The sequence below is a fragment of the Cetorhinus maximus genome, chromosome 22, assembly GCF_964194155.1.
Source record: "Cetorhinus maximus chromosome 22, sCetMax3.hap1.1, whole genome shotgun sequence".
Lineage (NCBI taxonomy): Eukaryota > Metazoa > Chordata > Chondrichthyes > Lamniformes > Cetorhinidae > Cetorhinus > Cetorhinus maximus.
The window spans coordinates 62,344,557-62,371,467 of NC_135900.1; the positions used below are offsets into that span (position 1 = coordinate 62,344,557).

The 26,911-nt window shown below is 53.2% G+C and overlaps 1 protein-coding gene across 5 annotated transcripts in view; it reads right to left on the reverse strand.

Moving 5' to 3' along the window:
- mical3a (microtubule associated monooxygenase, calponin and LIM domain containing 3a) overlaps positions 1 to 26,911 on the reverse strand; it is a 301,509-nt gene that overhangs the window by 196,130 nt on the left and 78,468 nt on the right. For all 5 annotated transcript variants that reach the window (XM_078568426.1, XM_078568423.1, XM_078568427.1 and 2 more), the window contains exon 12: positions 26,113 to 26,222. In XM_078568426.1, coding sequence (XP_078424552.1) covers positions 26,113 to 26,222 — 110 coding nt within the window. The remainder of the gene's footprint in view (positions 1 to 26,112; positions 26,223 to 26,911) is intronic.

Sequence of the window (26,911 nt, forward strand, 5' to 3'; positions counted from 1 at the left end):
TGCACACGGGGTCAGAGTGGACAGGGGTCACTCTGTACACAGGGTCAGAGTGGACAGGGGTCGCTCTGTACACAGGGTCAGAGTGGACAGGGGTCGCTCTGTACACAGGGTCAGAGTGGACAGGGGTCACTCTGTACACAGGGTCAGAGTGGACAGGGGTCACTCTGTACACAGGGTCAGAGTGGACAGGGGTCACTCTGTACACAGGGTCAGAGTGGACAGGGGTCACTCTGTACACAGGGTCAGAGTGGACAGGGGTCACTCTGTACACGGCGTCAGAGTGGACAGGGGTCACTCTGTACACAGGGTCAGAGTGAACAGGGGTCACTCTGTACACAGGGTCAGAGTGGACAGGGGTCACTCTGTACACAGGGTCAGAGTGGACAGGGGTCACTCTGTACACAGGGTCAGAGTGGACAGGGGTCACTCTGTACACAAGGTCAGAGTGGACAGGGGTCACTCTGTACACAGGGTCAGAGTGGACAGGGGTCACTCTGTACACAGGGTCAAAGTGGACAGGGGTCACTCTGTACACAGGGTCAGAGTGGACAGGGGTCACTCTGTACACAGGGTCAGAGTGGACAGGGGTCACTCTGTACACAGGGTCAGAGTGGACAGGGGTCACTCTGTACACAGGGTCAGAGTGGACAGGGGTCACTCTGTACGCAGGGTCAGAGTGGACAGGGGTCACTCTGTACACAGGGTCAGAGTGGACAGGGGTCACTCTGTACACAGGGTCAGAGTGGACAGGGGTCACTCTGTACACAGGGTCAGGGTGGACAGGGGTCACTCTGTACACTGGGTCAGAGTGGACAGGGGTCACTCTGTACACAGGGTCATTGTGGACAGGGGTCACTCTGTACACAGGGTCAGTGCGGACAGGGGTCACTCTTTACACAGGGTCAGTGCGGACAGGGGTCACTCTGTACACAGGGTCAGGGTGGACAGGCGACGCTCCGTGTACAAGGTCAAAGGGGTTGAAGGTCACTCTCTACCTTCAGGGCTAACTAACTCACTTGTTTCTGTGGCTGCCTCGGTTGTGTCTCACGTCCTAAAATACCCTAAAATATAGAAATACAGGAACAAATCCATCAACAAATCCTGGGTTTGTTCTCTACACTGGGTGAAACTGGAAAAGGGAGTCCCGAGCGTCACAGGATAATTCTGGGTTTAACAGGAAAACAATCCCCTGGACAGACAGTTTCATCTCCTGCACAGAGCAAGAGGTAAGGGCTCCTGCAGGAAATGGGATCATTCTGTGTGTGTGTTAAACTGTGGACAATGATCACTTTATAAACAGGTTCAAAGGTCAGCGAAGGGTCAGAGTGCACACCGTGTCAGAGAGGAGAGGCCTGTCTGCTCATTCCAGCAGAGTTCATAGGAGTTACTGCAAACAGGCTGACTGTGTAGAGGGGTCACTCTGTTCAGAGGGTCTGAATGGACAGTGGTCACCCTGCACACAGGGTCAGCATGGACAGGGGTCACTCTATACACAGAGTCAGCGTGGATAGGGGTCACTTGTACACAGTATCAGCGCGGACAGGGGTCACACTATACATAGGGTCACCTTGGACAGTGGTCACTCTCTACACAGGGTCAGCGTGGACAAGGGTCACTCTGCACACAAGGTCAATGGGGTTGAAGGTTACTCACTACCTTCAGGGCCAACTAACTCACTTGTTTCTGTGGCTGCCTCGATTGTGCCTCACGACCTAAAATATCCTAAAATATAGAAATACAGAAACAAATCCATCAACAAATCAAAAACAGAATTACTTGGAAAAACTCAGCAGGTCTGGCAGCATCGGTGGAGAAGAAAACAGTTGACGTTCCGAGTCCTCATGACCCTTCGGCAGAACTGAAGTATAGTTAGGAGAGAGGTGAAATATAAGCTGGTCTAAGGTGGGGGGCGGGGGGAGAGAGAAGTTGAGGGTGGGGTGATTGTGGAGATAAGCAAGCAGTGATAGGAGCAGATAATCAAAAGATGTCACAGACAAAAGGATCAAAGAGGTGTTGAAGGTGATGATATTATCTAAGAAAAGTGCTAATTAAGAATGGATGGCAGGACACTCAAGGTACAGCTCTAGTGGGGTGGGGTGGAAAGACTAACAAAGTTTTAGTTTTAGATTTAAAAATAATGGAAATAGGTGGGAAAAGAAGAATCTATATAAATTATTGAAAAAAAAGGGGAGGGGGAAGAAACGGGGTGGGGATGGGGGGTGGGGGAGTTTAAGATCTAAAGTTGTTGAATTCAACAAATCCTGGGATTGTTTTCTACACTGGGTGAAACTGGAAAAGGGCGTCCCGAGCATCTCAGGATAATTCTGGGTTTATCAGGAAAACAATCCCCTGGACAGACAGTTTCATCTCCTGCACAGAGCAAGAGGTAAGGGCTCCTGCAGGAAATGGAATCATTCTGTGCGTGTGTTAAACTGTGGGCAATGATCACTTTATAAACAGGTTCAAAGGTCAGCGAGGGGTCAGAGTGCACACCGTGTCAGAGAGCAGAAGCCTGTCTGCTCATTCCAGCAGAGATCAAAGGTGTTACAGCAAACAGGTTGACTGTGCAGAGGGGTCACTCGGTCCAGATGGTCTGGATGGACAGTGGTCGCCCTGCACACGGGGTCAGTATGGACAGGGTTCACTCTGTACGCAGGGTCAGAGTGGACAGGGGTCACTCTGTACACAGGGTCAGAGAGGACAGGGGTCACTCTGTACACAGGGACAGAGTGGACAGGGGTCACTCTGTACACAGGAACAGAGTGGACAGGGGTCACTCTGTACACAGGGTCAGAGTGGACAGGGGTCACTCTGTACACAGGGACAGAGTGGACAGGGGTCACTCTGGACACAGGGACAGAGTGGACAGGGGTCACTCTGGACACAGGGTCAGAGTGGACAGGGGTCACTCTGTACACAGGGTCAGAGTGGACAGGGGTCACTCTGTACACAGGGTCAGAGTGGACAGGGGTCACTCTGTACACAGGGTCAGATTGGACAGGGGTCACTCTGTACACAGGGTCAGAGTGGACAGGGGTCACTCTGTACACAGGGTCAGAGTGGACAGGGGTCACTCTGTACACAGGGTCAGAGTGGACAGGGGTCACTCTGTACACAGGGTCAGAGTGGACAGGGGTCACTCTGTACACAGGGTCAGAGTGGACAGGGGTCACCCTGTACACAGGGTCAGAGTGGACAGGGGTCACTCTGTACACAGGGTCAGAGTGGACAGGGGCCACTCTGTACACAAGGTCAGAGTGGACAGCGGTCACTTTGAACACAGGGTCAGTGTGGACAGCGGTCACTCTGAACACAGGGTCAGTGTGGACAGGGGTCACTCTGCACACAGGGTCAGTGTGGACAGGGATCACTCTGCACACAGGGTCAGTGTGGACAGGGGTCACTATGCACTCAGGGTCAGTGTGGACAGGGGTCACTCTGTACACAGGGTCAGTGCGGACAGGGTCACTCTGTACACAGGGTCAGTGAGAACAGCATTGTATCTATACACAGGGTCAGTGCGGACAGCGGGGTCTCTGTACACAGGGTCAGTACGGACAGCGGGGTCTCTGTACACAGGGTCAGGGTGGACAGGCAATGCTCTGTACACAAGGTGAATGGGGTTGAAGGTCACTCTCTATCTTCAGGGCCAACTAACTCACTTGTTTCTGTGGCTGCCTCGATTGTGCCTCACGTCCTAAAATATCCTAAAATATAGAAATACAGAAACAAATCCATCAACAAATCCTGGGTTTGTTCTCTACACTGGGTGAAACTGGAAAAGGGCGTCCCGAGCGTCACAGGATAATTCGGGGTTTAACAGGAAAACAATCCCCTGGACAGACAGTTTCATCCCCTGCACAGAGCAAGAGCTAAGGGCTCCTGCAGGAAATGGGATCATTCTGTGCGTGTGTGAAACTGTGGACAATGATCACTTTATAAACAGGTTTAAAGGTCAGCGAGGGGTCAGAGTGCACACCGTGTCAGAGAGGAGAAGCCTGTCTGCTCATTCCAGCAGAGTTCATCGGAGTTACTGCAAACACGCTGACTCTGTAGAGGGGTCACTCTGTCCAGAGGGTCTGAATGGACAGTGGTCACCCTGCACACGGGGTCAGTGTGGCCTGGGGTCATTCTGTACGCAGGGTCAGTGTGGACAGGGGTCATTCTGTACACAGGGTCAGTGTGGACAGGGGTCATTCTGTTCGCAGGGTCAGTGTGGACAGGGGTCATTCTGTACACAGGGTCAGTGTGGACAGGGGTCATTCTGTACACAGGGTCAGTGTGGACAGGGGTCATTCTGTACACAGGGTCAGTGTGGACAGGGGTCATTCTGTTCGCAGGGTCAGTGTGGACAGGGGTCATTCTGTACACAGGGTCAGTGTGGACAGGGGTCATTCTGTACACAGGGTCAGTGTGGACAGGGGTCATTCTGTACACAGGGTCAGTGTGGACAGGGGCCACTCTGTACACAGGGTCAGTGTGGACAGGGGTCATTCTGTACACAGGGTCAGTGTGGACAGGGGTCATTCTGTACACAGGGTCAGTGTGGACAGGGGTCACTCTGTACACAGGTTCGGCGTGGACAGTGGTCGCTCTACACAGGGTCAGCGTGGACAGGGGTCACTCTGTACACAGGGTCAGCGTGGACAAGGGTCACTCTGCACACAAGGTCAATGGGGTTGAAGGTCACTCACTACCTTCAGGGCCAACTAACTCACTTGTTTCTGTGGCTGCCTCGATTGTGCCTCACGTCCTAAAATATCCTAAAATATAGAAATACAGAAACAAATCCATCAACAAATCCTGGGTTTGTTCTCTACACTGGGTGAAACTGGAAAAGGGCGTCCCGAGCATCACAGGATAATTCTGGGTTTAACAGGAAAACAATCCCCTGGACAGACAGTTTCATCCCCTGCACAGAGCAAGAGCTAAGGGCTCCTGCAGGAAATGGGATCATTCTGTGCGTGTGTTCAACTGTGGACAATGATCACTTTATAAATGGGTTCAAAGGTCAGCGAGGGGTCAGAGTGCACACCGTGTCAGAGAAGAGAAGCCTGTCTGCTCATTCCAGCAGAGTTCATAGGAGTTACTGCAAACAGGTTGATTGTGCAGAGGGGTCACTCTGTCTAGTGGGTCTGATTGGACAGTGGTCACCCTGCACACAGGGTCAGTGTGGACAAGGGTCACCATATACACAGGGTCAGTGTGTACAGCAGTCTCTCTGCACAAAGGGTCAGTGTGGACGGGGGTCACTCTGTACATAGGGTCAGTGCGGACGGGGGTCACTTTGTACACAGGGTCAGTGCGGGCAGGGGTCACTCTGTACACAGGGTCAGTGCGGGCAGGGGTCACTGTACACAGGGTCAGTGCGGGCAGGGGTCACACTGTACACAGGGTCAGTGCGGACAGGGGTCACTCTGTACACAAGGTCAGTGTGGACAGGGGTCACTCTGTACACAGGGTCAGTGCGGGCAGGGGTCACTCTGTACACAGGGTCAGTGCGGACAGGGATCACTCTGTACACAGGGTCAGTGCAGGCAGGGGTCACTCTGTACACAGGGTCAGTGCGGACAGGGGTCACTCTGTACACAGGGTCAGTGCGGACAGGGGTCACTCTGTACACAGGGTCAGGGTAGACAGGCGACGCTCCGTGTACAAGGTCAAAGGGGTTGAAGGTCACTCTCTACCTTCAGGGCTAACTAACTCACTTGTTTCTGTGGCTGCCTCGGTTGTGTCTCACGTCCTAAAATACCCTAAAATATAGAAATACAGAAACAAATCCATCAACAAATCCTGGGTTTGTTCTCTACACTGGATGAAACTGGAAAAGGGCATCCCGAGCGTCTCAGGATAATTCTGGGTTTAACAGGAAAACAATCCCCTGGACAGACAGTTTCATCTCCTGCACAGAGCATGAGGTAAGGCCTCCTGCAGGAAATTGGATCATTCTGTGCATGTGTTAAACTGTGGACAATGATCACTTTATAAACAGGTTCAAAGGTCAGAGAAGGGACAGAGTGCACACCGTGTCAGAGGAGAGATGTCTGTCTGTTCATTCCAGCAGAGTTCATAGGAGTTACTGCAAACAGGTTGATTGTGCAGAGGGGTTACTCTGTCTAGTGCGTCTGAATGGACAGAGGTCACACTGCACACAGGGTCAGTGTGGGCAAGGGTCACCACGTACACAGGGTCAGTGTGTACAGCAGTCTCTCTGCACAAAGGGTCAGTGTGGACGGGCGTCACTCTATACACAGGGTCAGTGTGGACGGGGGTCACTCTGTACATAGGGTCAGTGCGATGGGGGTCACTCTGTACACAGGGTCAGTGCGGACAGGGGTCACTCTGTACACAGGGTCAGTGCGGGCAGGGGTCACTCTGTACACAGGGTCAGTGCGGGCAGGGGTCACTCTGTACACAGGGTCAGTGCGGGCAGGGGTCACACTGTACACAGGGTCAGTGCGGGCAGGGGTCACTCTGTACACAGGGTCAGTGCGGGCAGGGGTCACACTGTACACAGAGTCAGTGTGGGCAGCGGTCACTCTGTACACAGGGTCAGTGCGGGCAGGGGTCACTCTGTACACAGGGTCAGTGCGGACAGTGATCACTCTGTACACAGGGTCAGAATGGAGAGGGGTCACTATGCACACAGGGTCAGAATGGAGAGGGGTCACTATGTACACAGCGTCAGTGCGGACCGGGGTCACTCTGTACACAGGGTCAGTGCGGGCAGGGGTCACTCTGTACACAGGGTCAGTGCGGACATGGGTCACTCTGTACGCAGGGTCAGTGCGGACAGGGGTTACTCTGTACGCAGGGTCAGTACGGACAGGGGTCACTCTGTACACAGGGTCAGTGCGGACAGGGGTCACTCTGAACACAGGGTCAGTGCGGACATGGGTCACTCTGTACACAGGGTCAGTACGGACAGGGGTCACTCTGTACACAGGGTCAGTGCTGGCAGGGGTCACTTTGTACACAGGGTCAGTGTGGACGGGGGTCACTCTGTACACAGGGTCAGTGCGGGCAGGGGTCACACTGTACACAGGGTCAGTGCGGGCAGGGGTCACTCTGTACACAGGGTCAGTGCGGGCAGGGGTCACTCTGTACACAGGGTCAGTGCGGACAGGGGTCACTCTGTACACAGGGTCAGTGCGGACAGGGGTCACTCTGTACACAGGGTCAGTGCTGGCAGGGGTCACTCTGTATACAGGGTCAGTGCGGACGGGGGTCACTCTGTACACAGGGTCAGTGCGGACGGGGGTCACTCTATACACAGGGTCAGTGCGGACGGGGGTCACTCTGTACATAGGGTCAGTGTGGACGGGGGTCAATCTGTACGCAGGGTCAGTGCGGACAGGGGTCACTCTGTACACAGGGTCAGTGCGGGCAGGGGTCACGCTGTACACAGGGTCAGTGTGGACGGGGGTCACTCTATACACAGGGTCAGTGTGGACGGTGGTCACTCTGTATACAGGGTCAGTGCGGACAGGGTTCACTCTGTACACGGGGTTAGTCCGGACAGGGGTCACTCTGTACACAGGGTCAGTGCAGGCAGGGGTCACACTGTATACAGGGTCAGTGCGGGCAGGGGTCACCACGTACACAGGGTCAGTGTGTACAGCAGTCTCTCTGCACAAAGGGTCAGTGTGGACGGGCGTCACTCTATACACAGGGTCAGTGTGGACAGGGGTCACTCTGTACACAGGGTCAGTGCGGACAGTGATCACTCTGTACACAGGGTCAGAATGGAGAGGGGTCACTATGTACACAGGGTCAGAATGGAGAGGGGTCACTATGTACACAGCGTCAGTGCGGACAGGGGTCACTCTGTACACAGGGTCAGTGCGGGCAGGGGTCACTCTGTACACAGGGTCAGTGCGGACAGGGGTCACTCTGTACACAGGGTCAGTACGGACAGGGGTCACTCTGTACACAGGGTCAGTACGGACAGGGGTCACTCTGTACACAGGGTCAGTGTGGACGGGGGTCACTCTGTACACAGGGTCAGTGCGGGCAGGGGTCACACTGTACACAGGGTCAGTGCGGGCAGGGGTCACACTGTACACAGGGTCAGTGCGGACAGGGGTCACTCTGTACACAGGGTCAGTACGGACAGGGGTCACTCTGTACACAGGGTCAGTGCTGGCAGGGGTCACTTTGTACACAGGGTCAGTGTGGACGGGGGTCACTCTGTACACAGGGTCCGTGCGGGCAGGGGTAACACTGTACACAAGGTCAGTGCGGGCAGGGGTCACTCTGTACACAGGGTCAGTGCGGGCAGGGGTCACTCTGTACACAGGGTCAGTGCGGACAGGGGTCACTCTGTACACAGGGTCAGTGCGGACAGGGGTCACTCTGTACACAGGGTCAGTGCGGACAGGGGTCACTCTGTACACAGGGTCAGTGCGGACAGGGGTCACTCTGTACACAGGGTCAGTGCTGGCAGGGGTCACTCTGTACACAGGGTCAATGCTGGCAGGGATCACTCTGTACACAGGGTCAGTGCGGACGGGGGTCACTCTGTACACAGGGTCAGTGCGGACGGGGGTCACTCTATACACAGGGTCAGTGCGGACAGGGGTCACTCTGTACATAGGGTCAGTGTGGACGGGGGTCAATCTGTATGCAGGGTCAGTGTGGACAGGGGTCACTCTGTACACAGGGTCAGTGCGGGCAGGGGTCACACTGTACACAGGGTCAGTGCGGGCAGGGGTCACACTGTACACAGGGTCAGTGTGGACGGGGTCACTCTATACACAGGGTCAGTGTGGACGGTGGTCACTCTGTATACAGGGTCCGTGCGGACAGGGTTCACTCTGTACACAGGGTTAGTCTGGACAGGGGTCACTCTGTACACAGGGTCAGTGCAGGCAGGTGTCACACTGTACACAGGGTCAGTGCGGGCAGGGGTCACTCTGTACACAGTGTCAGTGTGGTCAGGGGTCACTCTGTACACAGCGTCAGTGTGGTCAGGGGTCACTCTGTACCCAGGGCCAGAGTGGACAGGGGTCACTCCGTACACAGGGCCAGAGTGGACAAGGGTCACTGCATACAGAGGCAGCCTGGACAGGGGTCACTTGGTATACAGGGTCACTGTGGACAGAGATTACTCTGTACACAGGGTCAGTGTGGACAGGGATTACTCTGTACACAGGGTCAATGTGGTCAGGGGTCACTTTGTACACAGGGGCCATTAGGTGTTAAGTTTACTCTGTCAAGTGTTAACTCACTTTTTGCTCTGATGGCCTTGTTAGCATATTATATTCTGAAATAGCCTGAAAGATGAAAACACAGAAACAAATCCATCAATAAATCCTGTGTTCGTTCTCTACACTGGCTACTGCAGTATACAGACTCACTGGTGCTTAAGTCGCTGCCCACCACCTGCCAATTTAGTTGAAATCCTCCCCAACCACTCTAGTGAACAGTCTAGTTGAGGTACGGCCTGCCCCTTTTGAATATATGACTCCTGCCCCAGAACTATTCCCAATGGCCTATGAATCTGAAGCCCTCCCTCCCTTCCTCCTGCACTCTGCCTCAAGCCCGCATCTATTCTCCCCAGTTTCCTATTTCTACTCTTGCTAGCGCCTGGCACTGGGAGTAATCCAGAGATTACTACCTTCAAGATCCTACTTTTTAACTTCCTCCCTAGCTCCTGAAAAAACTTACCAGAGGACCTCAGCACCTGATCTCTTGATGAACTTGGTATCAATGCACTTGTGGGAGAATGATGGAGACTTAATAACAAAAAAATGGCTTAAAAGCGTTGAGAATCACACACTTAATATTCAACAAAAGTTTTCAGAAGAGATAGAGGAGGAGGAAAGGAAGGTGGGGTGGCAGTACTGATTAGGGAAGACATTGTAGTGTTCGAAAGAGGGGATCTTCTTGAGGGGACAAGGACAGAATCCAATTGGTTATAGTTGAGAAACACTACGAGAGGTATTCTATAGGCCTTCAAATAGTGAGAGGATAAGAGGCACAAATCTGCAGGGAAATCGCTGAGATATACAAGAGCTGTAGCGTGGTGATATTGGGGGGTTTTAATTATCTAAATATCAGCTGGAATAATGTTAGCATAGTAAGAAATTCTGAACTGTGTTCAGGAGAACTTCCTTGACCAGAATTTTCTCTTCCAACTCAAAAAGAGACATTGCTGGGTCTGGTGCTAGGAATGAAGTGGGCCAAGTGTCTGTGGAGGAACACTTGGGTCAGAGTGGTCATTGTATCATAAGGTTTAGATTAAGTAAAAAGCAAGAAACAATCTAAAGTAGAGCTTCTAAATTGGAAGATGATAAATTTCAATGGCATGTTGGGAGTGTGTACCCCAGTTAAATAGAACTGATAGGAAAATCTGTAATGAACCAGTGGGTGACCGTTAAGGAGGACATGTTTAAGATACAGGCTAAGGACATTCTGACAAGTGTGAAAGGCAGGGGAAGAAAGGCCAGGGTCCCTGCTTTATGAAACAAAAGAGAGTCTATGATGCATGTCAGGTGAATTATTTGAACAAGAACCTGGCCAAACACAATAAGTTGAGAGGCAAAGGGAAGAGGGAAAATAAGAAATTAAGGCCCAAGAGTGAATATAAGAGTAAAATGGGAGTTAGCATAAAAGGGAACCCCAAAATATTCCACCGGATAAGTAATATTCGCGCCACACAAGTGCCGGGCAATGATCACACCACAAGAGAGAATCTAGCCATCGACCCTTGACATTCAATGGCATTACCATCACTGAATCCCCCACTATCATCATCCTGGGATTACCATTGACCAGGAACTGAACTAGCCATATAAATACTGTGGTTACAAGAGCAGGTCAGAGACTAGGAATCCTGCAATGAATCATTCACCTCCTGACTCCCCAAAGCTTGTCCCCATCTACAAGGCACAAGTCAGGAGTGTGATGGAATACTCCTCACTTGCCTGGGTGAGTGCAGCTCCCACAACACTCAAGAAGTTCGACATCATCCAAGACAAAGCACCCCATCCACAAATACTCACTACCTCCACCACTGACACACAGTACACACTGCTGCCACTATCTACAAGATGCACTGCAGGAATTCACCAAGGCTTCTTATACAGCACCTTCCAAACCCACGTCCACTACCATCTAGAAGGACAAGGGCAGCAGATAAATGGGAACACCACCACCTGAAAGTTCCCCTCCAAGCCACTCACCATCCTGACTTGAAAATATATCGCCATTCCTTCACAGTCTCTGGATCAAAATCCTAGAACTCCCTCCCTAACAGCACTTACACCACATGGACTGTAGTGGTTCAAGAAGACAGCTCACCACCACCTTCTCAAGTAGCAATTAGGGATGAGCAACAAATGTTGGCCTAGCCAGCGACACTCTCATCCCATGAATGAATAAGAAATAAACCCTTCCTCACTGTCATGATCACCCCCCTAACATCACTTTGCTGATCACTGCCCTCCTCACTATTCCAATCATACACCTCCTCACTATCCCAATCATATACCTCCTCACTATCCCAATCATACACCTCCTCACTATCCCAATCAGCCCCTTCCTCACTATCCCAATCAGCCCCTTCCTCACTATCCCAATCACCCCCCTCCTCGGTCCCGCAATCACCCCTCCTTACTATCCCGATCACCCCCCTCCTCACTATCCTGATCACACTCCCTCCTCACTATGCCGATCACCCCCTACTACCCCGATCAACCAACTCCTCACTATCATGATCACCCCTCTCCTCACTATCCCGACCATCTCCCCTCCTCACTATCCCAATTACCCCCTGCTCACTATCCCGATCACCATCCCCTCCTCACTATCCCGATCACCCATCTCCTCACTATCCTGATCAGCCTCCTCCTCTTTATCCTGATCACCCAGAATTAGAGATCCAAGGGACCAGGGAGAATGAGGAGTTGAAGGAAATTAGTATAAGTAAGAAGGTCGTGTTGGAGAAATTAATGGGACTGAAGGTTGATAAGTCCCCGGGAGCTGATGTTCTACACTCCCAAGTGAGGAAAGAAGTTGCTGTGGAGATCGTGGATGCATTGGTGATCATCTTCCATAATCCTATAGATTCTGGAATGGTTCCTGCAGATTGGAAGTAGAAAATGTCACCCCACTCTTTAAGAAGGAAGGGAGAGTGAAAACAGGGAACTACAGACCTGTTGGCCTTACATCATTGGTAGGGAAGATGCGATAATCTATTATAAAGAATGTGATAAATGGAGTAGTCAGGGGTAGTGAAGAGGGGGCTGATCTGGGAGAGTGAGGAGTGAATTAATCAGTGATAGTGAGGGGGGGGGGGCTGATCCAGGATAGTGAGGAGGGAGTTAATCAGCGATAGTGAGGGGGGGGGCTGATCCGGAATAGTGAGGAGGGGGCTATTCCGGGATAGTGAGGGGGGCTGATCCGGGATAGTGAGGGGGGCTGATCCGGGATAGTGAGGGGGGGCTGATCCGGGATAGTGAGGTGGGAGTTAATCGGTGATAGTGAGGGGGGATTGATCCGCGATACTGAGGGGCGGCTGATCCAGGATAGTGGGGAGGGTGTTAATCAGTGATAGTGAGGGGGGGTCTGATCCGGGATAGGGTCGGGGCGGGGGGGGGGGGGGGGGTGCTGATCCAGGATAGTGAGGGGGGGGCTCATCCGGGATACTGAGGGGGGGGGGGGCTGATCCGGGATAATGAGGGAGGGGGGGCTGATCGGGGATAATGAGGGGGGTGTTGATCCGGGATAATGAGGGGGGGGCTGATCGGGGATAGTGAGGATGGAGTTAATCAGTGATAGCGAGGGGGGGCTGATCCGGGGTAGTGTGCGGGGGGCCCATCCGGGAGTGTGAGGAGTGGGTTAATCAGGGATAGTGGGAGGAGGCTGATCCGGGATAGTGAGGAGGGGGCTGATCCGGGATAGTGAGGAGGGGGCTGATCCGGGATAGTGAGGGCGGGCTGTTCCGGGATTGCGAGGAGGGTGCCAATCAGTGATAGTGAGGGGGGGCTGATCCGGGTTAGTGAGGATGGGGCTAATCGGGGGTAGTGAGGAGGGGGTTATTCAGTGATGGTGAGGGGAGTGCTGATCCAGCAGAGTGAGGGGGGGGCCGATCCAGGATAAAGAGGTGGGGGGGGGGGGGCTGCTCCGTCATAGTGAGGAGGGGGCTGATCCGGGATAGTGAGGGGGGGGCTGATCCGGGATAGTGAGGGGGGGGCTGATCCGGGATAGTGAGGAGGGGGCTGATCCTGGATAGTGAGAGGGGGCTGATCCGGGATAGTGAGGAGGGGGCTGATCCGGGATAGTGAGGGGGGGCTGATCTGGGATAGAGAGGAGGGGGTTAATCAGTGTAAGTGAGGGGGGGGCTGATCCGGGGTAGTGAGGGGGGAATTAATCAGTGATAGTGAGGGGGGGGCTGCTCCGTGATAGTGAGGGGGGGGCTGATCCGTGATAGTGAGGGGGGGGCTGATCCGGGATAGTGAGGGGGGGGCTGGCCCGGGATAGAGAGGGGGGGACTGATTCTGGATGGCGAGGGGGGGGCTGCTCCGTGATAGTGAGGGTGGGGCTGATCCGGGATAGTGAGGTGAGGGTTAATCAGTGATAGTGAGTGAGGGGGGGGCTGATCCGGGGTTGTGAGGAGGGAGTTAATCAGTGATAGTGAGGGGGGGGCTGATCCGAGATAGTGAGGGGGGGGGGGCTGGTCCGGGATAGTGAGGGGATGGGGGGCTGATCCGGGATAGTGATGGGGGAGTTAATCAGTGATAGTGAGGGGGGGCTGATCCAGGATAGTGAGGGGCGGGGGGGGGGGGGCTGATCCGGGATAGTGAGGGGGGGTGGGGGGGGCTGATCCGGGATAGTGAGGAGGGAATTAATCAGTGATGGTGAGGGGGGGGGGGTTATCCAGAATAGTGAGGAGGGCGCTATTCCGGTATAGTGAAGGGGGGGCTGATCCGGGATAGAGAGGGGGAGACTGATTCTGGATAGCGAGGGGGGGGCTGATCGGGGATAGTGAGGAGGGAGTTAATCAGTGATCGTGAGGGGGGGTCTGATCCGGGATAGTGAGGAGGGGGCTGATCCGGGATTGTGAGGAGAGGGTTAATCAGTGATAGTGAGGGTGGGGCTAATCAATGATAGTGAGGGGGGGCTGATCCGGGATAGTGGGGGGTGGGCTGATCCGGGGTTGTGAGGAGGGAGTTAATCAATGATAGTGCGGGGGGGCTGGTCCGGGATAATGAGGAGGGGGCTGATCCGGGGCAGTGAGGGGGGGACTGATCTGGGATAGTGAGGAGGGAGTTAATCAGTGATAGACTGGGGGTGGGGCTGATCCAGCATAGTGAGGAGGGAGCTGATCCAGGATAGTGAGGAGGGGGTTTATGAGTGATAGTGAGAGGGGGCTGATCTAGGGTAGTGAGGGGGGGGGCTCATCCGGGATAATGAGGAGGGGGCTGATCCGGGATAGTGAGGGGAGAGTTCATCAGTAATAGTGAGGGCAGGGCTATTCCGTAATAGTGAGGCGGGGGCTGTTCTGGGATAGTGAGGAGGTGGGGGGCTGATTCAGGATAGCGAACGGTGGCTGACCCAGGACAGTGAGAAGGGAGTTAATCAGTGATAGTGAGGAGGGGGCTGATCTGGGATAGTGAGGAGGGGGCTACTCCGGTATAGTGAGGGGGGGGGCTGATCCGGGATAGAAAGGGGGAGATTGATTCTGGATAGCGAGGGGGGGGCTGATCCGGGATAGTGAGGAGGGAGTTAATCAGTGACAGTGAGGGGGTGGGGGGAGCTGATCAATGATTGAGAATGGGGGACTGATCCGGGGATGTGAGGGGCTTGATCCGGGCTAGTGAGGAGGGGGCTGATCCGGGATAGTGAGGAGGGGGTTTATCAGTGATAGTGAGGGGGGCTCATCCGGGATAGTGAGGGGGGGGCTGATCCGGGATAGTGAGGAGAGGGTTAATCAGTGATAGTGAGGGGGGGGGGGGGGGCTGATCAATGATAGTGAGGGAGGGGGGCTGATCCGTGATAGTGAGGGGGGGGCTGATCTGGGATAGTGAGGAGGGGGGGCTGATCCGTGATAGTGAGGGGGGGGGGCTAATCCGTGATAGTGAGGGGGGGCCTGATCCGGGATAGTGAGGAGGGGGCTATTCCAGTATAGTGAGGGGGGGGCTGATCCGGGATAGAGAGGGGGAGATTGATTATGGATAGCGAGGGGGGGCTGATCCGGGATAGTGAGTGGGGGCTGATCGGGGATAGTGAGGTGGGAGTTAATCAGTGATAGTGAGGGGGGGACTGATCCGGGGTTAAGAGAATGAGGTTAATCAGTGATAGCGAGGGGGGATATGATCCGGGATAGGGAGGGGGGGCTGATTCGGGATAGTAAGGGGGGGGCTGATCCGGGATAGTTAGGGGGGCAGATAGTGATAGTGGGGGGGGGGCTGAACCGGGGTAGTGAAGAGGAGGTTAATTAGTGTAAGTGAGGGGGGGCTGATCTGGGATAGTGAGGTGGGGGCTGATCTGGGGTAGTGAGGAGGGGGTTAATCAGTGTAAGTGAGTGGGGGTCTGATCCGGGATAGTGAGGGGGGGCAGATCTGGGATAATGAGGGGGGAGGGCTGGCGCGGTATAGTGAGGGGGGGTCTGATCCGTGATAGTGAGGTGGGGGCTGATCCAGGGTAGTGAGCGGGGGGCTGATCCAGGATAGTGAGGAGGGAATTAATCAGTGATAGTGAGGAGTGGCTGATCTGGGATAGTGAGGAGGGGGCTGATCCGGGATAGTGAGGAGGGGGTTAGTCAGTGATAGTGAGGGGGGGCTGATCCGGGATAGTGTGGGGGGCTGATCTGGGGTAGTGTGGGGGGCTGATCTGGGGTAGTGCGGAGGGTGTTAATCAGTGTAAGTGATTGGGGGCTGATCCGGAACAGTGAGGGGGGGAGATCTGGGATAATGAGGGGGGGACTGATGCGGGATAGTGAGGAGGGGGCGGATCCGTGATAGATAAGGGAGGGCTGATCAGGGGTAGTGTGCGGGGGGCTGATCCGGTGTAGTGAGGAGGAAGTTAATCAGTGATAGTGAGGAGGGGGTTAGTCGGTGATAGTGAGGGGGGGGTTAGTCGGTGATAGTGAGGGGGTCTGATCCGGGATAATGAGGAGGGGGCTGATCCGGGTAGTGAGGGATGGGGGGGGCTTATCCAGGATAGTGAGGGTGGGGCTGATCCGGGATAGTGAGGGGGGGGCTGATCTGGGATAGTGAGGAGGGGGCTGATCCGGGATAGTGAGGGGGGGGCTGATCCGGGGTAGTGAGCCGGGGCCTGATCCGGGACATTGAGGGGGGACTCATTCAGGCTAGTTTGGGGGGGCTGATCCGGGGTTAAGGGCAAGGGGTTAGTCAGTGATAGTGACGGGGGGCTCATCCGGTATAGTGAGGATGGGGCTGATCCGGGTAGTGAGGGAGGGGGCTGATCCGGGATAGTGAGGGGGAGCTGCTCCAGGATAGTGAGTGGGGGGCTGATCCGGGATAATGAGGGGAGGGCTGATCCGGGATAGTGAGGGGGGGGCTGATCCGGGATAGTGAGGGGGGGGCTGATCCAGGATAGTGAGGGGTGGGGCTGATCCGGGATAGTGAGGGGGGCTAATCAGTGATAGTGAGGGGGGTGGCTGATCCGGGATAGTGAGGGGGGTTGTTCCGGGGTTGTGAGGAGTGAGTTAATCAATGATAGTGTGGGGGGGCTGATTCGGGATAGCTAGGGGAGGGCTGATCTGGGATAGTGAGGGGGGGGCTGATCCGGGATGTTGAGGGGGGGCTGATCCGGGATAGTGAGGGGGGGGCTGCTCCGGGATAGTGAGTGGGGGGCTGATCCGGGATAATGAGGGGAGGGCTGATCCGGGATAGTGAGGGGGGGGCTGATCCGGGATAGTGAGGGGGGGGCTGATCCGGGATAGTGAGGGGTGGGGCTGATCCGGGATAGTGAGGGGGGCTAATCAGTGATAGTGAGGGGGGTGGCTGATCCGGGATAGTGAGGGGGGCTGTTCCGGGGTTGTGAGGAGTGAGTTAATCAATGATAGTGTGGGGGGGCTGATTCGGGATAGCTAGGGGAGGGCTGATCTGGGATAGTGAGGGGGGGGCTGATCCGGGATAGTGAGGGGGGCTAATCAGTGATAGTGAGGGAGGGCTGATCCGGGATAGTGAGGAGGGGGTTAATCAGCGATAGTGAGGAGGGGGCTGATCCGGGATAGTGAGGAGGGAGTTAATCAGTGATAGTGAGGGGGGTGGGGGGCTGATCTGTGATCGTGAGGGGGGAGCTGACCAGGATAGTGAGGGGGGGGGCTCATCCGCGAGTATGAGGAGGGGGTTAATCAGTGATAGTGAGGGGGGGGCTGATCTGGGATAGTGAGGGGGGGGCTGATCCGGGATATTGAGGAGGGGGCTGATCCGGGATAGTGAGGAGGGGGCTGATCTGGGATAGTGAGGAGGGGGTTTATCAGTGATAGTGAGGGGGGCTCATCCGGGATAGTGAGGGGGGGGGGGCTCATCCGGGATAGTGAGGAGGGGGGCTGATCCGGGATAGTGAGGGGGGGGCTCATCCGGGAGTGAGAGGAGGGGGTTAATCAGTGATAGTGAGGGGGGGGCTGATCTGGGATAGTGAGGGGGGGGGCCTGATCTGGGATAGTGAGGGGGGGGCTCATCCGGGATAGTGAGGGGGCGGGTGTGGGCTGATTCGGGATAGTGAGGGGGGGCTGATCCAGGACAGTGAGAAGGGAGTTAATGAGTGATAGTGAGGCAGGGGCTGATCCGGGATAGTGAGGAGGGAGTTAATCAGTGGGGGGGGGGCTGATCCGGGATAGTGACAGGGGGGCTGATCCGGGATAATGAGGAGGGGGCTGGTCCGGGATATTGAGGGGGTGGCTCATTCAGGCTAGTGAGGGGGGGGCAGATCCGGGGATAAGAGGAGGGGGTTAATCAGTGATAGTGAGGGGGGGCTGATCCGGGATAGTGAGGTAGGGACTGATCCGGGGTTAAGAGGATGGGGTTAATCAGTGATAGTGAGGGGGGGTCTGATCCGGGATAGGGAAGGGGGGGAGCTGATCCGGGATAGTTAGGGGGGCTGATCTGGGATAATGAGGGGGGAGCTAATGCGGAATAGTGAGTGGGGGACTGATCCGGGATAGTGAGGAGGAGGTTAATCAGTGATAGTGAGGAGGGGGTTAATCAGTGATAGTGAGGGGGTGGTTGATCCGGGATAATGAGGGAGGAGTTAATCAGTGATAGTGAGGAAGGGGTTAAGCAGTGATAGTGAGGGGGGGTTGATCCGGGGTAGTGAGTGGGGTGCTGGTCCGGGATGGTGAGGGAGGAGTTAATCAGTAATAGTGAGGGCGGGGCTATTCCGGGATAGTGAGGAGGGGGTTAATCAGTGATAGTGAGGGGGGGGCTGATCTGTGATCGTGAGGGGGGGCTGTTCCGGGATAGTGAGGGGGGGGGGCTGATCTGGGGTAGTGGAGGGGGCTGATCCGGGATAGTGAGGGGGGGCTGTTCCGGGATAGTGAGGGGGGGACTGATCCGGGATAGTGAGGAGGGGGCTGATCCGGGATAGTGAGGGGGGTGCTGATCCGGGATAGTGAGGAGGGGGCTGATCCGGGATAGTGAGGGGGGGCTGATCCGGGATAGTGAGGAGGGGGCTGATCCGGGATAGTGAGGAGGGGGCTGATCCGGGATAGTCGAGGGGGGGCTGATCCGGGATAATGAGGAGGGGGCTGATCCGGGATAGTGAGGGGGGGCTGATCCGGGATAATGAGGGGGGGGCTGATCCGGGATATTGAGGTGGGGGCTGATCCAGGATAGTGAGGAGAGGTTTTATCAGTGATAGTGAGGGGGGGCTGATCCAGGGTAGCGAGCGGGGGCCTGAGCCGGGAGAGTGAGGAGGGGGTTAATCATTGATAGTGAGGAGGGGGCTGATCCGGGATAGTGAGGAGGGGGCTGATCTGGGATAGTGAAGAGGGAGTTAATCCGTGATAGTGAGGGGGGGGGCTGATCCAGGATAGTGAGGAGGGAGTTAATTAGTGATAGTGAGGTGGGGGGGGGCTGATCGGTGATCGTGAGGGGGGAGCTGACCGGGATAATGAGGGGGGGCTCATCCAGGAGTGTGACGAGGGGGTTAATCAGTGATAGTGAGGGGGGGGCTGATATGGGATAGTGAGGGGGGGGCCTGATCCGGGATAGTGAGGAGGGGGCTGATCCGGGATAGTGAGGAGGGGGCTGATCCGGGATAGTGAGGAGGGGGCTGATCCGGGATAGTGAGGGGGGCTCATCCGGGATAGTGAGGGGGGCTCATCCGGGATAGTGAGGCGGGGGCTGTTCCAGGGTAGTGAGAGGGGCGATGGGCTGATTCGGGGTAGTGAACGGGGGGCTGATCCAGGACAGTGAGAAGGGAGTTAATCAGTGATAGTGAGGAGGGGGCTGATCCGGGATAGTCGAGGGGGGGCTGATCCGGGATAATGAAGAGGGGGCTGATCCGGGATAGTGAGGAGGGGGCTGATCCGGGATAGTGAGGGGGGGCTGATCCGGGATAGTCGATGGGGGGCTGATCCGGGATAATGAGGAGGGGGCTGATCCGGGATAGTGAGGGGGGGCTGATCCGGGATAGTGAGGGGGGGGGCTGATCCGGGATAGTGAGGGGGGGGGGGCTGATCCGGGATAGTGAGGAGGGAGTTAATTAGTGATAGTGGGGGGATAATGAGGAGGGGGCTGATCCGGGATATTGAGGGGGGGGCTCATTCAGGCTAGTGAGGGGGGGGCTGATTCGGGGTTTAAGGGGAGGGGGTTAGTCAGTGATAGTGAGGTGGGGGCTCATCTGGTATAGTGAGGGGGGGGCTAATCAGTGATAGTGAGGGGGGGGCTGATCCGGGATAGTGAGGGGGGGGCTGATCCGGGATAGTGAGGAGGGGGCTGATCCAGGATAATGAGGGGGGGCTGATTCGGGATAGTGAGGGGGGTGGGGGGGCTGATCTGGGTTAGTAAGGGGGGGGGCTGATTGGAATAGTGAGGGGGGGGCTGATCGGAATAGTGAGGGGGGGGCTGATCCGGGATAGGTAGGGGGGCTGATCTGGGATAGTGTGGAGGGGGTTAATCAGTGTAAGTGAGGAGGGTCTGATCCAGGATAGTGAGGGAGGGACCGATCTGGGATAATGAGGTGGGGGTGGGGGGGGGGGAGAGTTCATCAGTAATAGTCAGGGCAGGGCTATTCCGCGATAGTGAGGCGGGGGCTGTTCCGGGATAGTGAGGGGGGGGATTAATCAGTGTTATTGAGGGGGAGGGTGGGGGGGGGGGGCTGATCCGGGATAGTGAGGGGGGGGCTGATCTGGGATAGTGAGGGGGGGGCTAATCAGTGATAGTGAGTGGGGGGGGGGGGGGTGGGGGGGTTGTTCCGGGGTTGTGAGGAGGGAGTTAATCAATGATAGTGTTGGGGGGCTGATTCGGGATAGCGAGGGGAGGGCTGATCTGGGATAGCGAGGGAGGAGTTAATCAGTAATAGTAAGGGCGGGCTATTCTGGGATAGTGAGAGGGGGGCTGATCCGGGAAAGTAAGGGAGGGCTGATCCGGCATAGTGAGGAGGGGCAGATCTGGGATAATGAGAGGGGGGCTGATGAGGTATAGTGAGGAGGGGGCTGATCCGGTATATTGAGGGGGGGGGCTGATCCGGGATAGTGAGGAGGGAGTTAATCAGTGATAGTGAGGGTGAGGCTGATCCGGGATAGTGAGGGGGGGGGGGGGGTTAGTCAGTGATAGTGAGGGGGGGGGGCTGATCTGGGACAGTGAGGAGGGGGCTGATTTGGGATAATGAGGGGGGGGTGGCTGATTCGGGATAGTGAGGAGGGGACTGATTTGGGATAGTGAGGAGGGGGCTGATTTGGAATAGTGAGGAGGGGGCTGATTTGGAATAGTGAGGAGGGGGCTGATTTAGGATAGGGAGGAGGGGGCTGATTTGGGATAGTGAGGAGGGGGATGATCTGGGATAGTGAGGAAGGGGCTGATTTGGGATAGCGAGGGGAGGGCTGATTTGGGATAGTGAGGGGGGGCTGATCTGGGATCATGAGGGGGGGCTGATCTGGGATCGTGAGGGGGGGCTGATCTGGGATCGTGAGGGGGGGCTGATCTGGGATCGTGGGGGGGGGCTGATCTGGGATCGTGAGGGGGGGGTTAATCAGTAATAGTGAGGGAGGGCTGTTCCGTTATAGTGAGGAGGGGGTTAATCAGTGATAGTGAGGGGGGGCTGATCCGGGATAGTGATGGGGGGGGCTGAAGCGTTATAGTGAGGAGGGGGTTAATCAGTGATAGTGATCGGCGATATTAAGTAGGTACATTTCGGAAATCGTAAACATTATTGGAGTGTCAGGACAGCTGTAGTCCCGCGAGGTCAGGTCTGATCTGTAAACTAACCCCTTCTCCTCATCCTTGCCTTATAACCTTTAATACCTTTGATTAACAAAATCCATCAACCTCAGATTTCAAATGAACAAGATTAACTGCTTTTTCAAAATCTCTGCAGGCTCTATCTGATAAGCTGATCATTTTCGGTGTTCAGGCATTCTCTCCTTATTGATAGAATCTAATAATACCCCAAAGCCAATGTGAAGCTAACAGCTCTTGTGTCCCTGTGTCACCTTTTTTAAATAACGCAGTGATATTATAATATACTAACCTAGAGGAATGTTCCTGAATCAGAACTTTGAAATGTAACAGTTTAGGACATTTGCAATGTCCTCAACTATTTCCATTAAAACCTGAGATGGAAACTTTCTAGTCCTGGCAATTTGTCATTCTTTAGTCCCCATTATTTTCTTCATTATTCTTATTTTGCTAACATCCTTGATTCAATGTTAGTTTCCTTAGGATGAATGGAATTCTGGTCTCTTTCTCTATTAGAAATACTGATGCAAGGTAATGTTTTAACATGCTCTTTACTTTCATTGACATTGATCAGCATTTTCAGTATTTATTGCTCCTGACCATTCTCTTTTTCATAATGTCATTGTAAAAGACATTTGCATTGATTTTGATATCCCTACAAGCTTCTTTTCATATTCCTTTTTGTAATTCTTACTGTGTGGTTTGTCACCTTCCAGATGTCAGTACTTGTGCTACTTGCATTCTTGTACCCTTTTTCTTTCAGTTTCATATTGTCTCTTACCGCTTTAGTTGCCCATGGCTATGTTTTTTTGGCAAGTCGAACTCTTGTCCTTTACGGGTGTAAACTGGTTCTGTGTCACATTAAATTCATATGAACATATGAATTAGGAGCAGGAGTAGGCCACTCGGCCCCTCAAGCCTGCTCTGCCATTCAATAAGATCATGGCTGATCTGAATGTAACCTCAATCCCACATTCCTGCCCATCCCCAGTAAACTTTCAGCCCCTTGTTAATCAAGAATCTATCTAACCCTGCCTTAAAAATATTCAAAGACTCTGCTTCCACCGCCTTTTGAGGAAGAGAGTTTCAAAGACACACAACCCTCAGAGAAAAAAATTTCTCCTCATCTCTGTCTTAAATGGGCAACCCCTTATTTTTAAACAGTGGCCCCTAGTTCTAGATTCTCCCACAAGAGGAAACATCCTCTCCACATCCACACTGTCAAGACCCCCTCAGGATCTTAAAGATTTCAATCAAGTCGCCTCTCACTCTTCTAAACTCCAGTGGATACAAGCCTAACCTGTCAACTTTTCCTCATAAGACAACCCTCCCATTCCTGGTATTAGTCTAGTAAACCTTAGCTGAACAACTTCTAACGCATTTACATCTATCCTTAAATAAGGAGACCAACACTGTACACAGTACTTCAGATGTGATCTCACCAATGCCCTGTACAACTGAAACATAACCTCCCTACTTTTGTAATCAATTCCTCTCACAATAAATAACATTCTATTAGCTTTCCTAATTACTTGCTGTACCTGCAGACTAACCATGTGTGATGCACTAAGACACACAGATCCCTCTGAATCTCAGAGCTCTGAAATCTCTCATCATTTAGATATTAAGCTTCTTTTTCATTCTTCCTGCCAAAATGGACAATTTCACATTTGCCCACATTATACTCAATTTGCCAGATCTTTGCCCATTCACTTAACCTATCTATGTCCCTTTGTAGCCTTCTTATGTCTTCTTCACAATTTACTTTCCTACCTATCTTTGAGTCGTCGGCAAATTTAGCAAACATATCTTCAGTCCCTTCATTCAAGTCATTTATATAAATTGTAAAAAGTTGAAACCCCAGCACTGTGGCACACCACTTGTCACATCCTGCCAATCAGAAAAAGACCCTTTTCTGTCAACTCTCTGCTTCCTGTTAGCCAGCCAATCTTCTATCCATCCCAATACATTACCTCCTACACCATAAGCTTTTATTTTCTGCAACAACCTTTGATGTGGCACTTTATCAAATGCCTTCTGGAAATCTAAGTACAGTACATCTACCAATCCCCCTTTATCCATTAACAGGATTGCTCTGTAGACAATGCACAGTCTCTGTCTTGTCCTGTTTGAAGTCAGCCTTACCTAAATCTAGAGTCTGAGTGGCTGTTTTGCACTTCTCCCTTTCAAACCCAAAGTTGAACTTGATAAATGTTCATGTAGAATTTGGCTGTTCACCAAGTATGGCTTTCGTTAACTAATTGATATTTTTAAGGATGTTCCCAGGAATTAGCGGTAAAAGTTACAGACGGCTAGTAAAATGGAGGATGTTTTTCTCTTTCTTGGGGTGTGGGCATTAGCTGCCCATCCCTAATTGCCCTTGAACTGTGTTTGGGTTTTGGAAATGCAGTGCTGTGCTGACTGGCTTGTCAAGTCATGTAACTCTGCCTCTGGGGGCAGAGATCTTAAGATCAGTTCAAGAAAGACTTTTCACAGACACACACTAAAGAAGACTGCTGTCCTTATAGATGAAACAAACTGAGTGGCTCATCACACCATTTCAGAGGGCAGTTAAGAGTCAACCACATTGCTGTAGGTCTGGAGTCACATGTAGGCCAGACCAGGTAAAGATGGCAGATTCCCTTCCCTAAAGGACATTAGTGAACCAGATGGGTTTTTACAACAATTGACAATGGTTTCCTGGTCATCATTAGACTTTTAATTCCAGATTTTTATTGGATTCAAATTTCACCATCTGCTGTTACCCTGGGTATCTGGAATACTAGCCTAGTGATAACACCATTATGCCATCACCTCCCCCTCGTGGTGTTTTCAGACAGTAGGTTTTTAAGCAAGGAATAATTTACCACATGGAGACATCACAACAGGGACTTGAACCATAATCAGGCTATGGGGTCAGCTGTGGCTCAGTCAGTAGCACCCTCATCTTCAAGTCAAAACATTGTGGGTTCGAGTTACACTCAGAGCATTGAACACACAATCCAGGCTGACACGTCTGTACCTATACCTGTACTTCTATATACAGTAAATGCTGGACTGTAGGAGACAATGCCTTTCAGGTGAGATATTAAACTGAGGCCTTGTTTGACCCCTCAGCTCAATGTAAAAGATGGCACGATATCAAAGAGGAGCAGAGAAGATCTCCATGACGACTTTGTCAATACTTATAACTAAACCAACATGACAAATAAGAATGTTTAACTGACTTTTTAATCTTGTTTGTGGAATCATGCTTTGTACAAAATGGCTGCCACAGTTCCCTAAATTATAAATTCAAGTTATTTTGTTTGCAAAGAGTTCAGCGTTTGAAAAGGAAAAATCTAAAAGAACATGAGGAAATGGGGCTGTGGAAGAGAGCGGTCTTAGATTAGATGGGCTCAACAAAGCTGTGTTGGACTGAAGGAAGTACAGTGATAGCTAAACACAATCATCAACAAACTAAATTTAACTGAAAACTGCCCAGCAACTGAAATAATGCTTATCAGCACCGGAGGAATTGGAGGTATTGGACACTACTGAATCACAAAGAGGAGAGGGGCAAGTGGATAAGAGTGACCACAGTGGGAGTGGGGAGAATGGACAAGAGTGACCACAGTGGGAGTGGGGAGAATGGACAAGAGTGACCACAGTGGGAGTGGGGAGAATGGACAAGAGTGACCACAGTGGGAGATTGAACATCAGTTACCATAGTGGGAGTGGGGAGAGTGGACAGGAGTGACCACAGTGGGAGAGTGGACAGGAGTGACCATAGTAGGAGTGTGGTCAGGAGTGACCACAGTGGGGAAGCGGACAAGAGTGGCCACGCCGGGAGAGTGGACAGGAGTGACCACGCCGGGAGAGCGGACAGGTGCGACCACGCCGGGAGAGCGGACAAGAGCGACCACACCGGGAGAGCGGACAAGAGTGACCACGCCGGGAGAGCGGACAGGAGTGACCACGCTGGGAGAGCGGATAGGAGTGACCCCGCTGGGAGAGCGGACAGGAGTGACCACGCTGGGAGAGCAGACAGGAGTGACCCCGCTGGGAGAGCGGACAGGAGTGACCCCGCTGGGAGAGCGGACAGGAGTGACCTCGCTGGGAGAGCGGGCAGGAGTGGCCACGCTGGGAGAGCGGACAGGAGTGACCCCGCTGGGAGAGCGGACAGGAGTGACCACGCTGGGAGAGCGGACAGGAGTGACCACGCTGGGAGAGCGGACAGGAGTGACCCCGCTGGGAGAGTGGGCAGGAGTGGCCACGCTGGGATAGTGGACAGGAGTGGCCACAGTGGGGGAGCGAACAAGAGTGGCCACAGTGGGAATGAATAGAAGTGACCACAGTGGGAGAGTGGACAAGAGTGACCACAGTGGGAATTAATAGGAGTGATCACAATGGGAATGTTGCTGTTCCCTGTACTGGTTGTTGATCTTGCTTTTACTCTCTGTCTTTCACCCTCATTGTGAGAACATCTCACTGCATGGTCCCTCGTCCTGGGTGACCCATCCTCTAACAGAGTGATCCTCCGCTCACTATGCTGTAATCCAGAATGATCTTAAAGTAAGGCTCAGACATTATTGAAGCATTATTTCCTGGTTGAATTAGTTGTGTCTGCTTTCTTTCATTTTGATCACAAGAAGCGATAAGCAATCGAATGCCCTGGTTTACTCAGCTGCAAATAACCCCCCCCGGAACCCTCCCCCCGCCCCCCAACCCCACTACCCCCCCACCCCGAGCTGCTTACCTTTGGTCCCCTCTTGCGAGCGATCGTTTGTCCCAGTCTGCTGAGGAAGGAGATGGGTGACTTTGTGGCACTCACAATGTTGGATTTATCATGAAATCCCATCAGGTATTCTGTGAAGCAGAAACAAAAGCCCAAGGGTAAATGGAATTGTGCACAGATTTGAAGATTACAGTTATTGAATTGAATAGGGTAAATCTCAGCAAACAGTGAGTCACTTTATGACAGTGAATATTCTCATTAATTACTCCCTGTAACTGTGTAGATATTGGTAAAAGTTCTCATTAACACCATTTCCTGGGGAAGACCACTGGATACTTCCCTTCAGCTGAAAAACAAAGTTAACTACAATCTCTGCTTTCTGTAGATTATCCACAGAGTCACTCTCCATTTCATCCAATGGGCTTCAATTTTGCTACCAAGTCTAATATGTGGATCTTTATCAAACTCTTTTGAAAGTCCACATTCCAAAGAAAGTCCACATTCAACTGCACTTCCCTCATCAAGATCCGTTATTTCATTAAAGAACATAGGATCAGTAGACCATTCAGCCCGTTGAGCCTGATCAAACATTCAATACGATCATGGCTGATCGGACGCTTTTGCCCACGCTATCCCCATTGCCCTTTACATTATTGTTAATCAGAAATACACCAATCTCTACCTTAAACATACTCAATAACTGAGCTTCCACAGCCCTCTGGGGTGGAGAATTCCAAAGATTCACAACCCTCTGAGTAAAGAAGTTTCTTCTCATCTCGGTCCTAAGTGGCTTCCCCCTCATTTTGAAATTGTGTCCCCT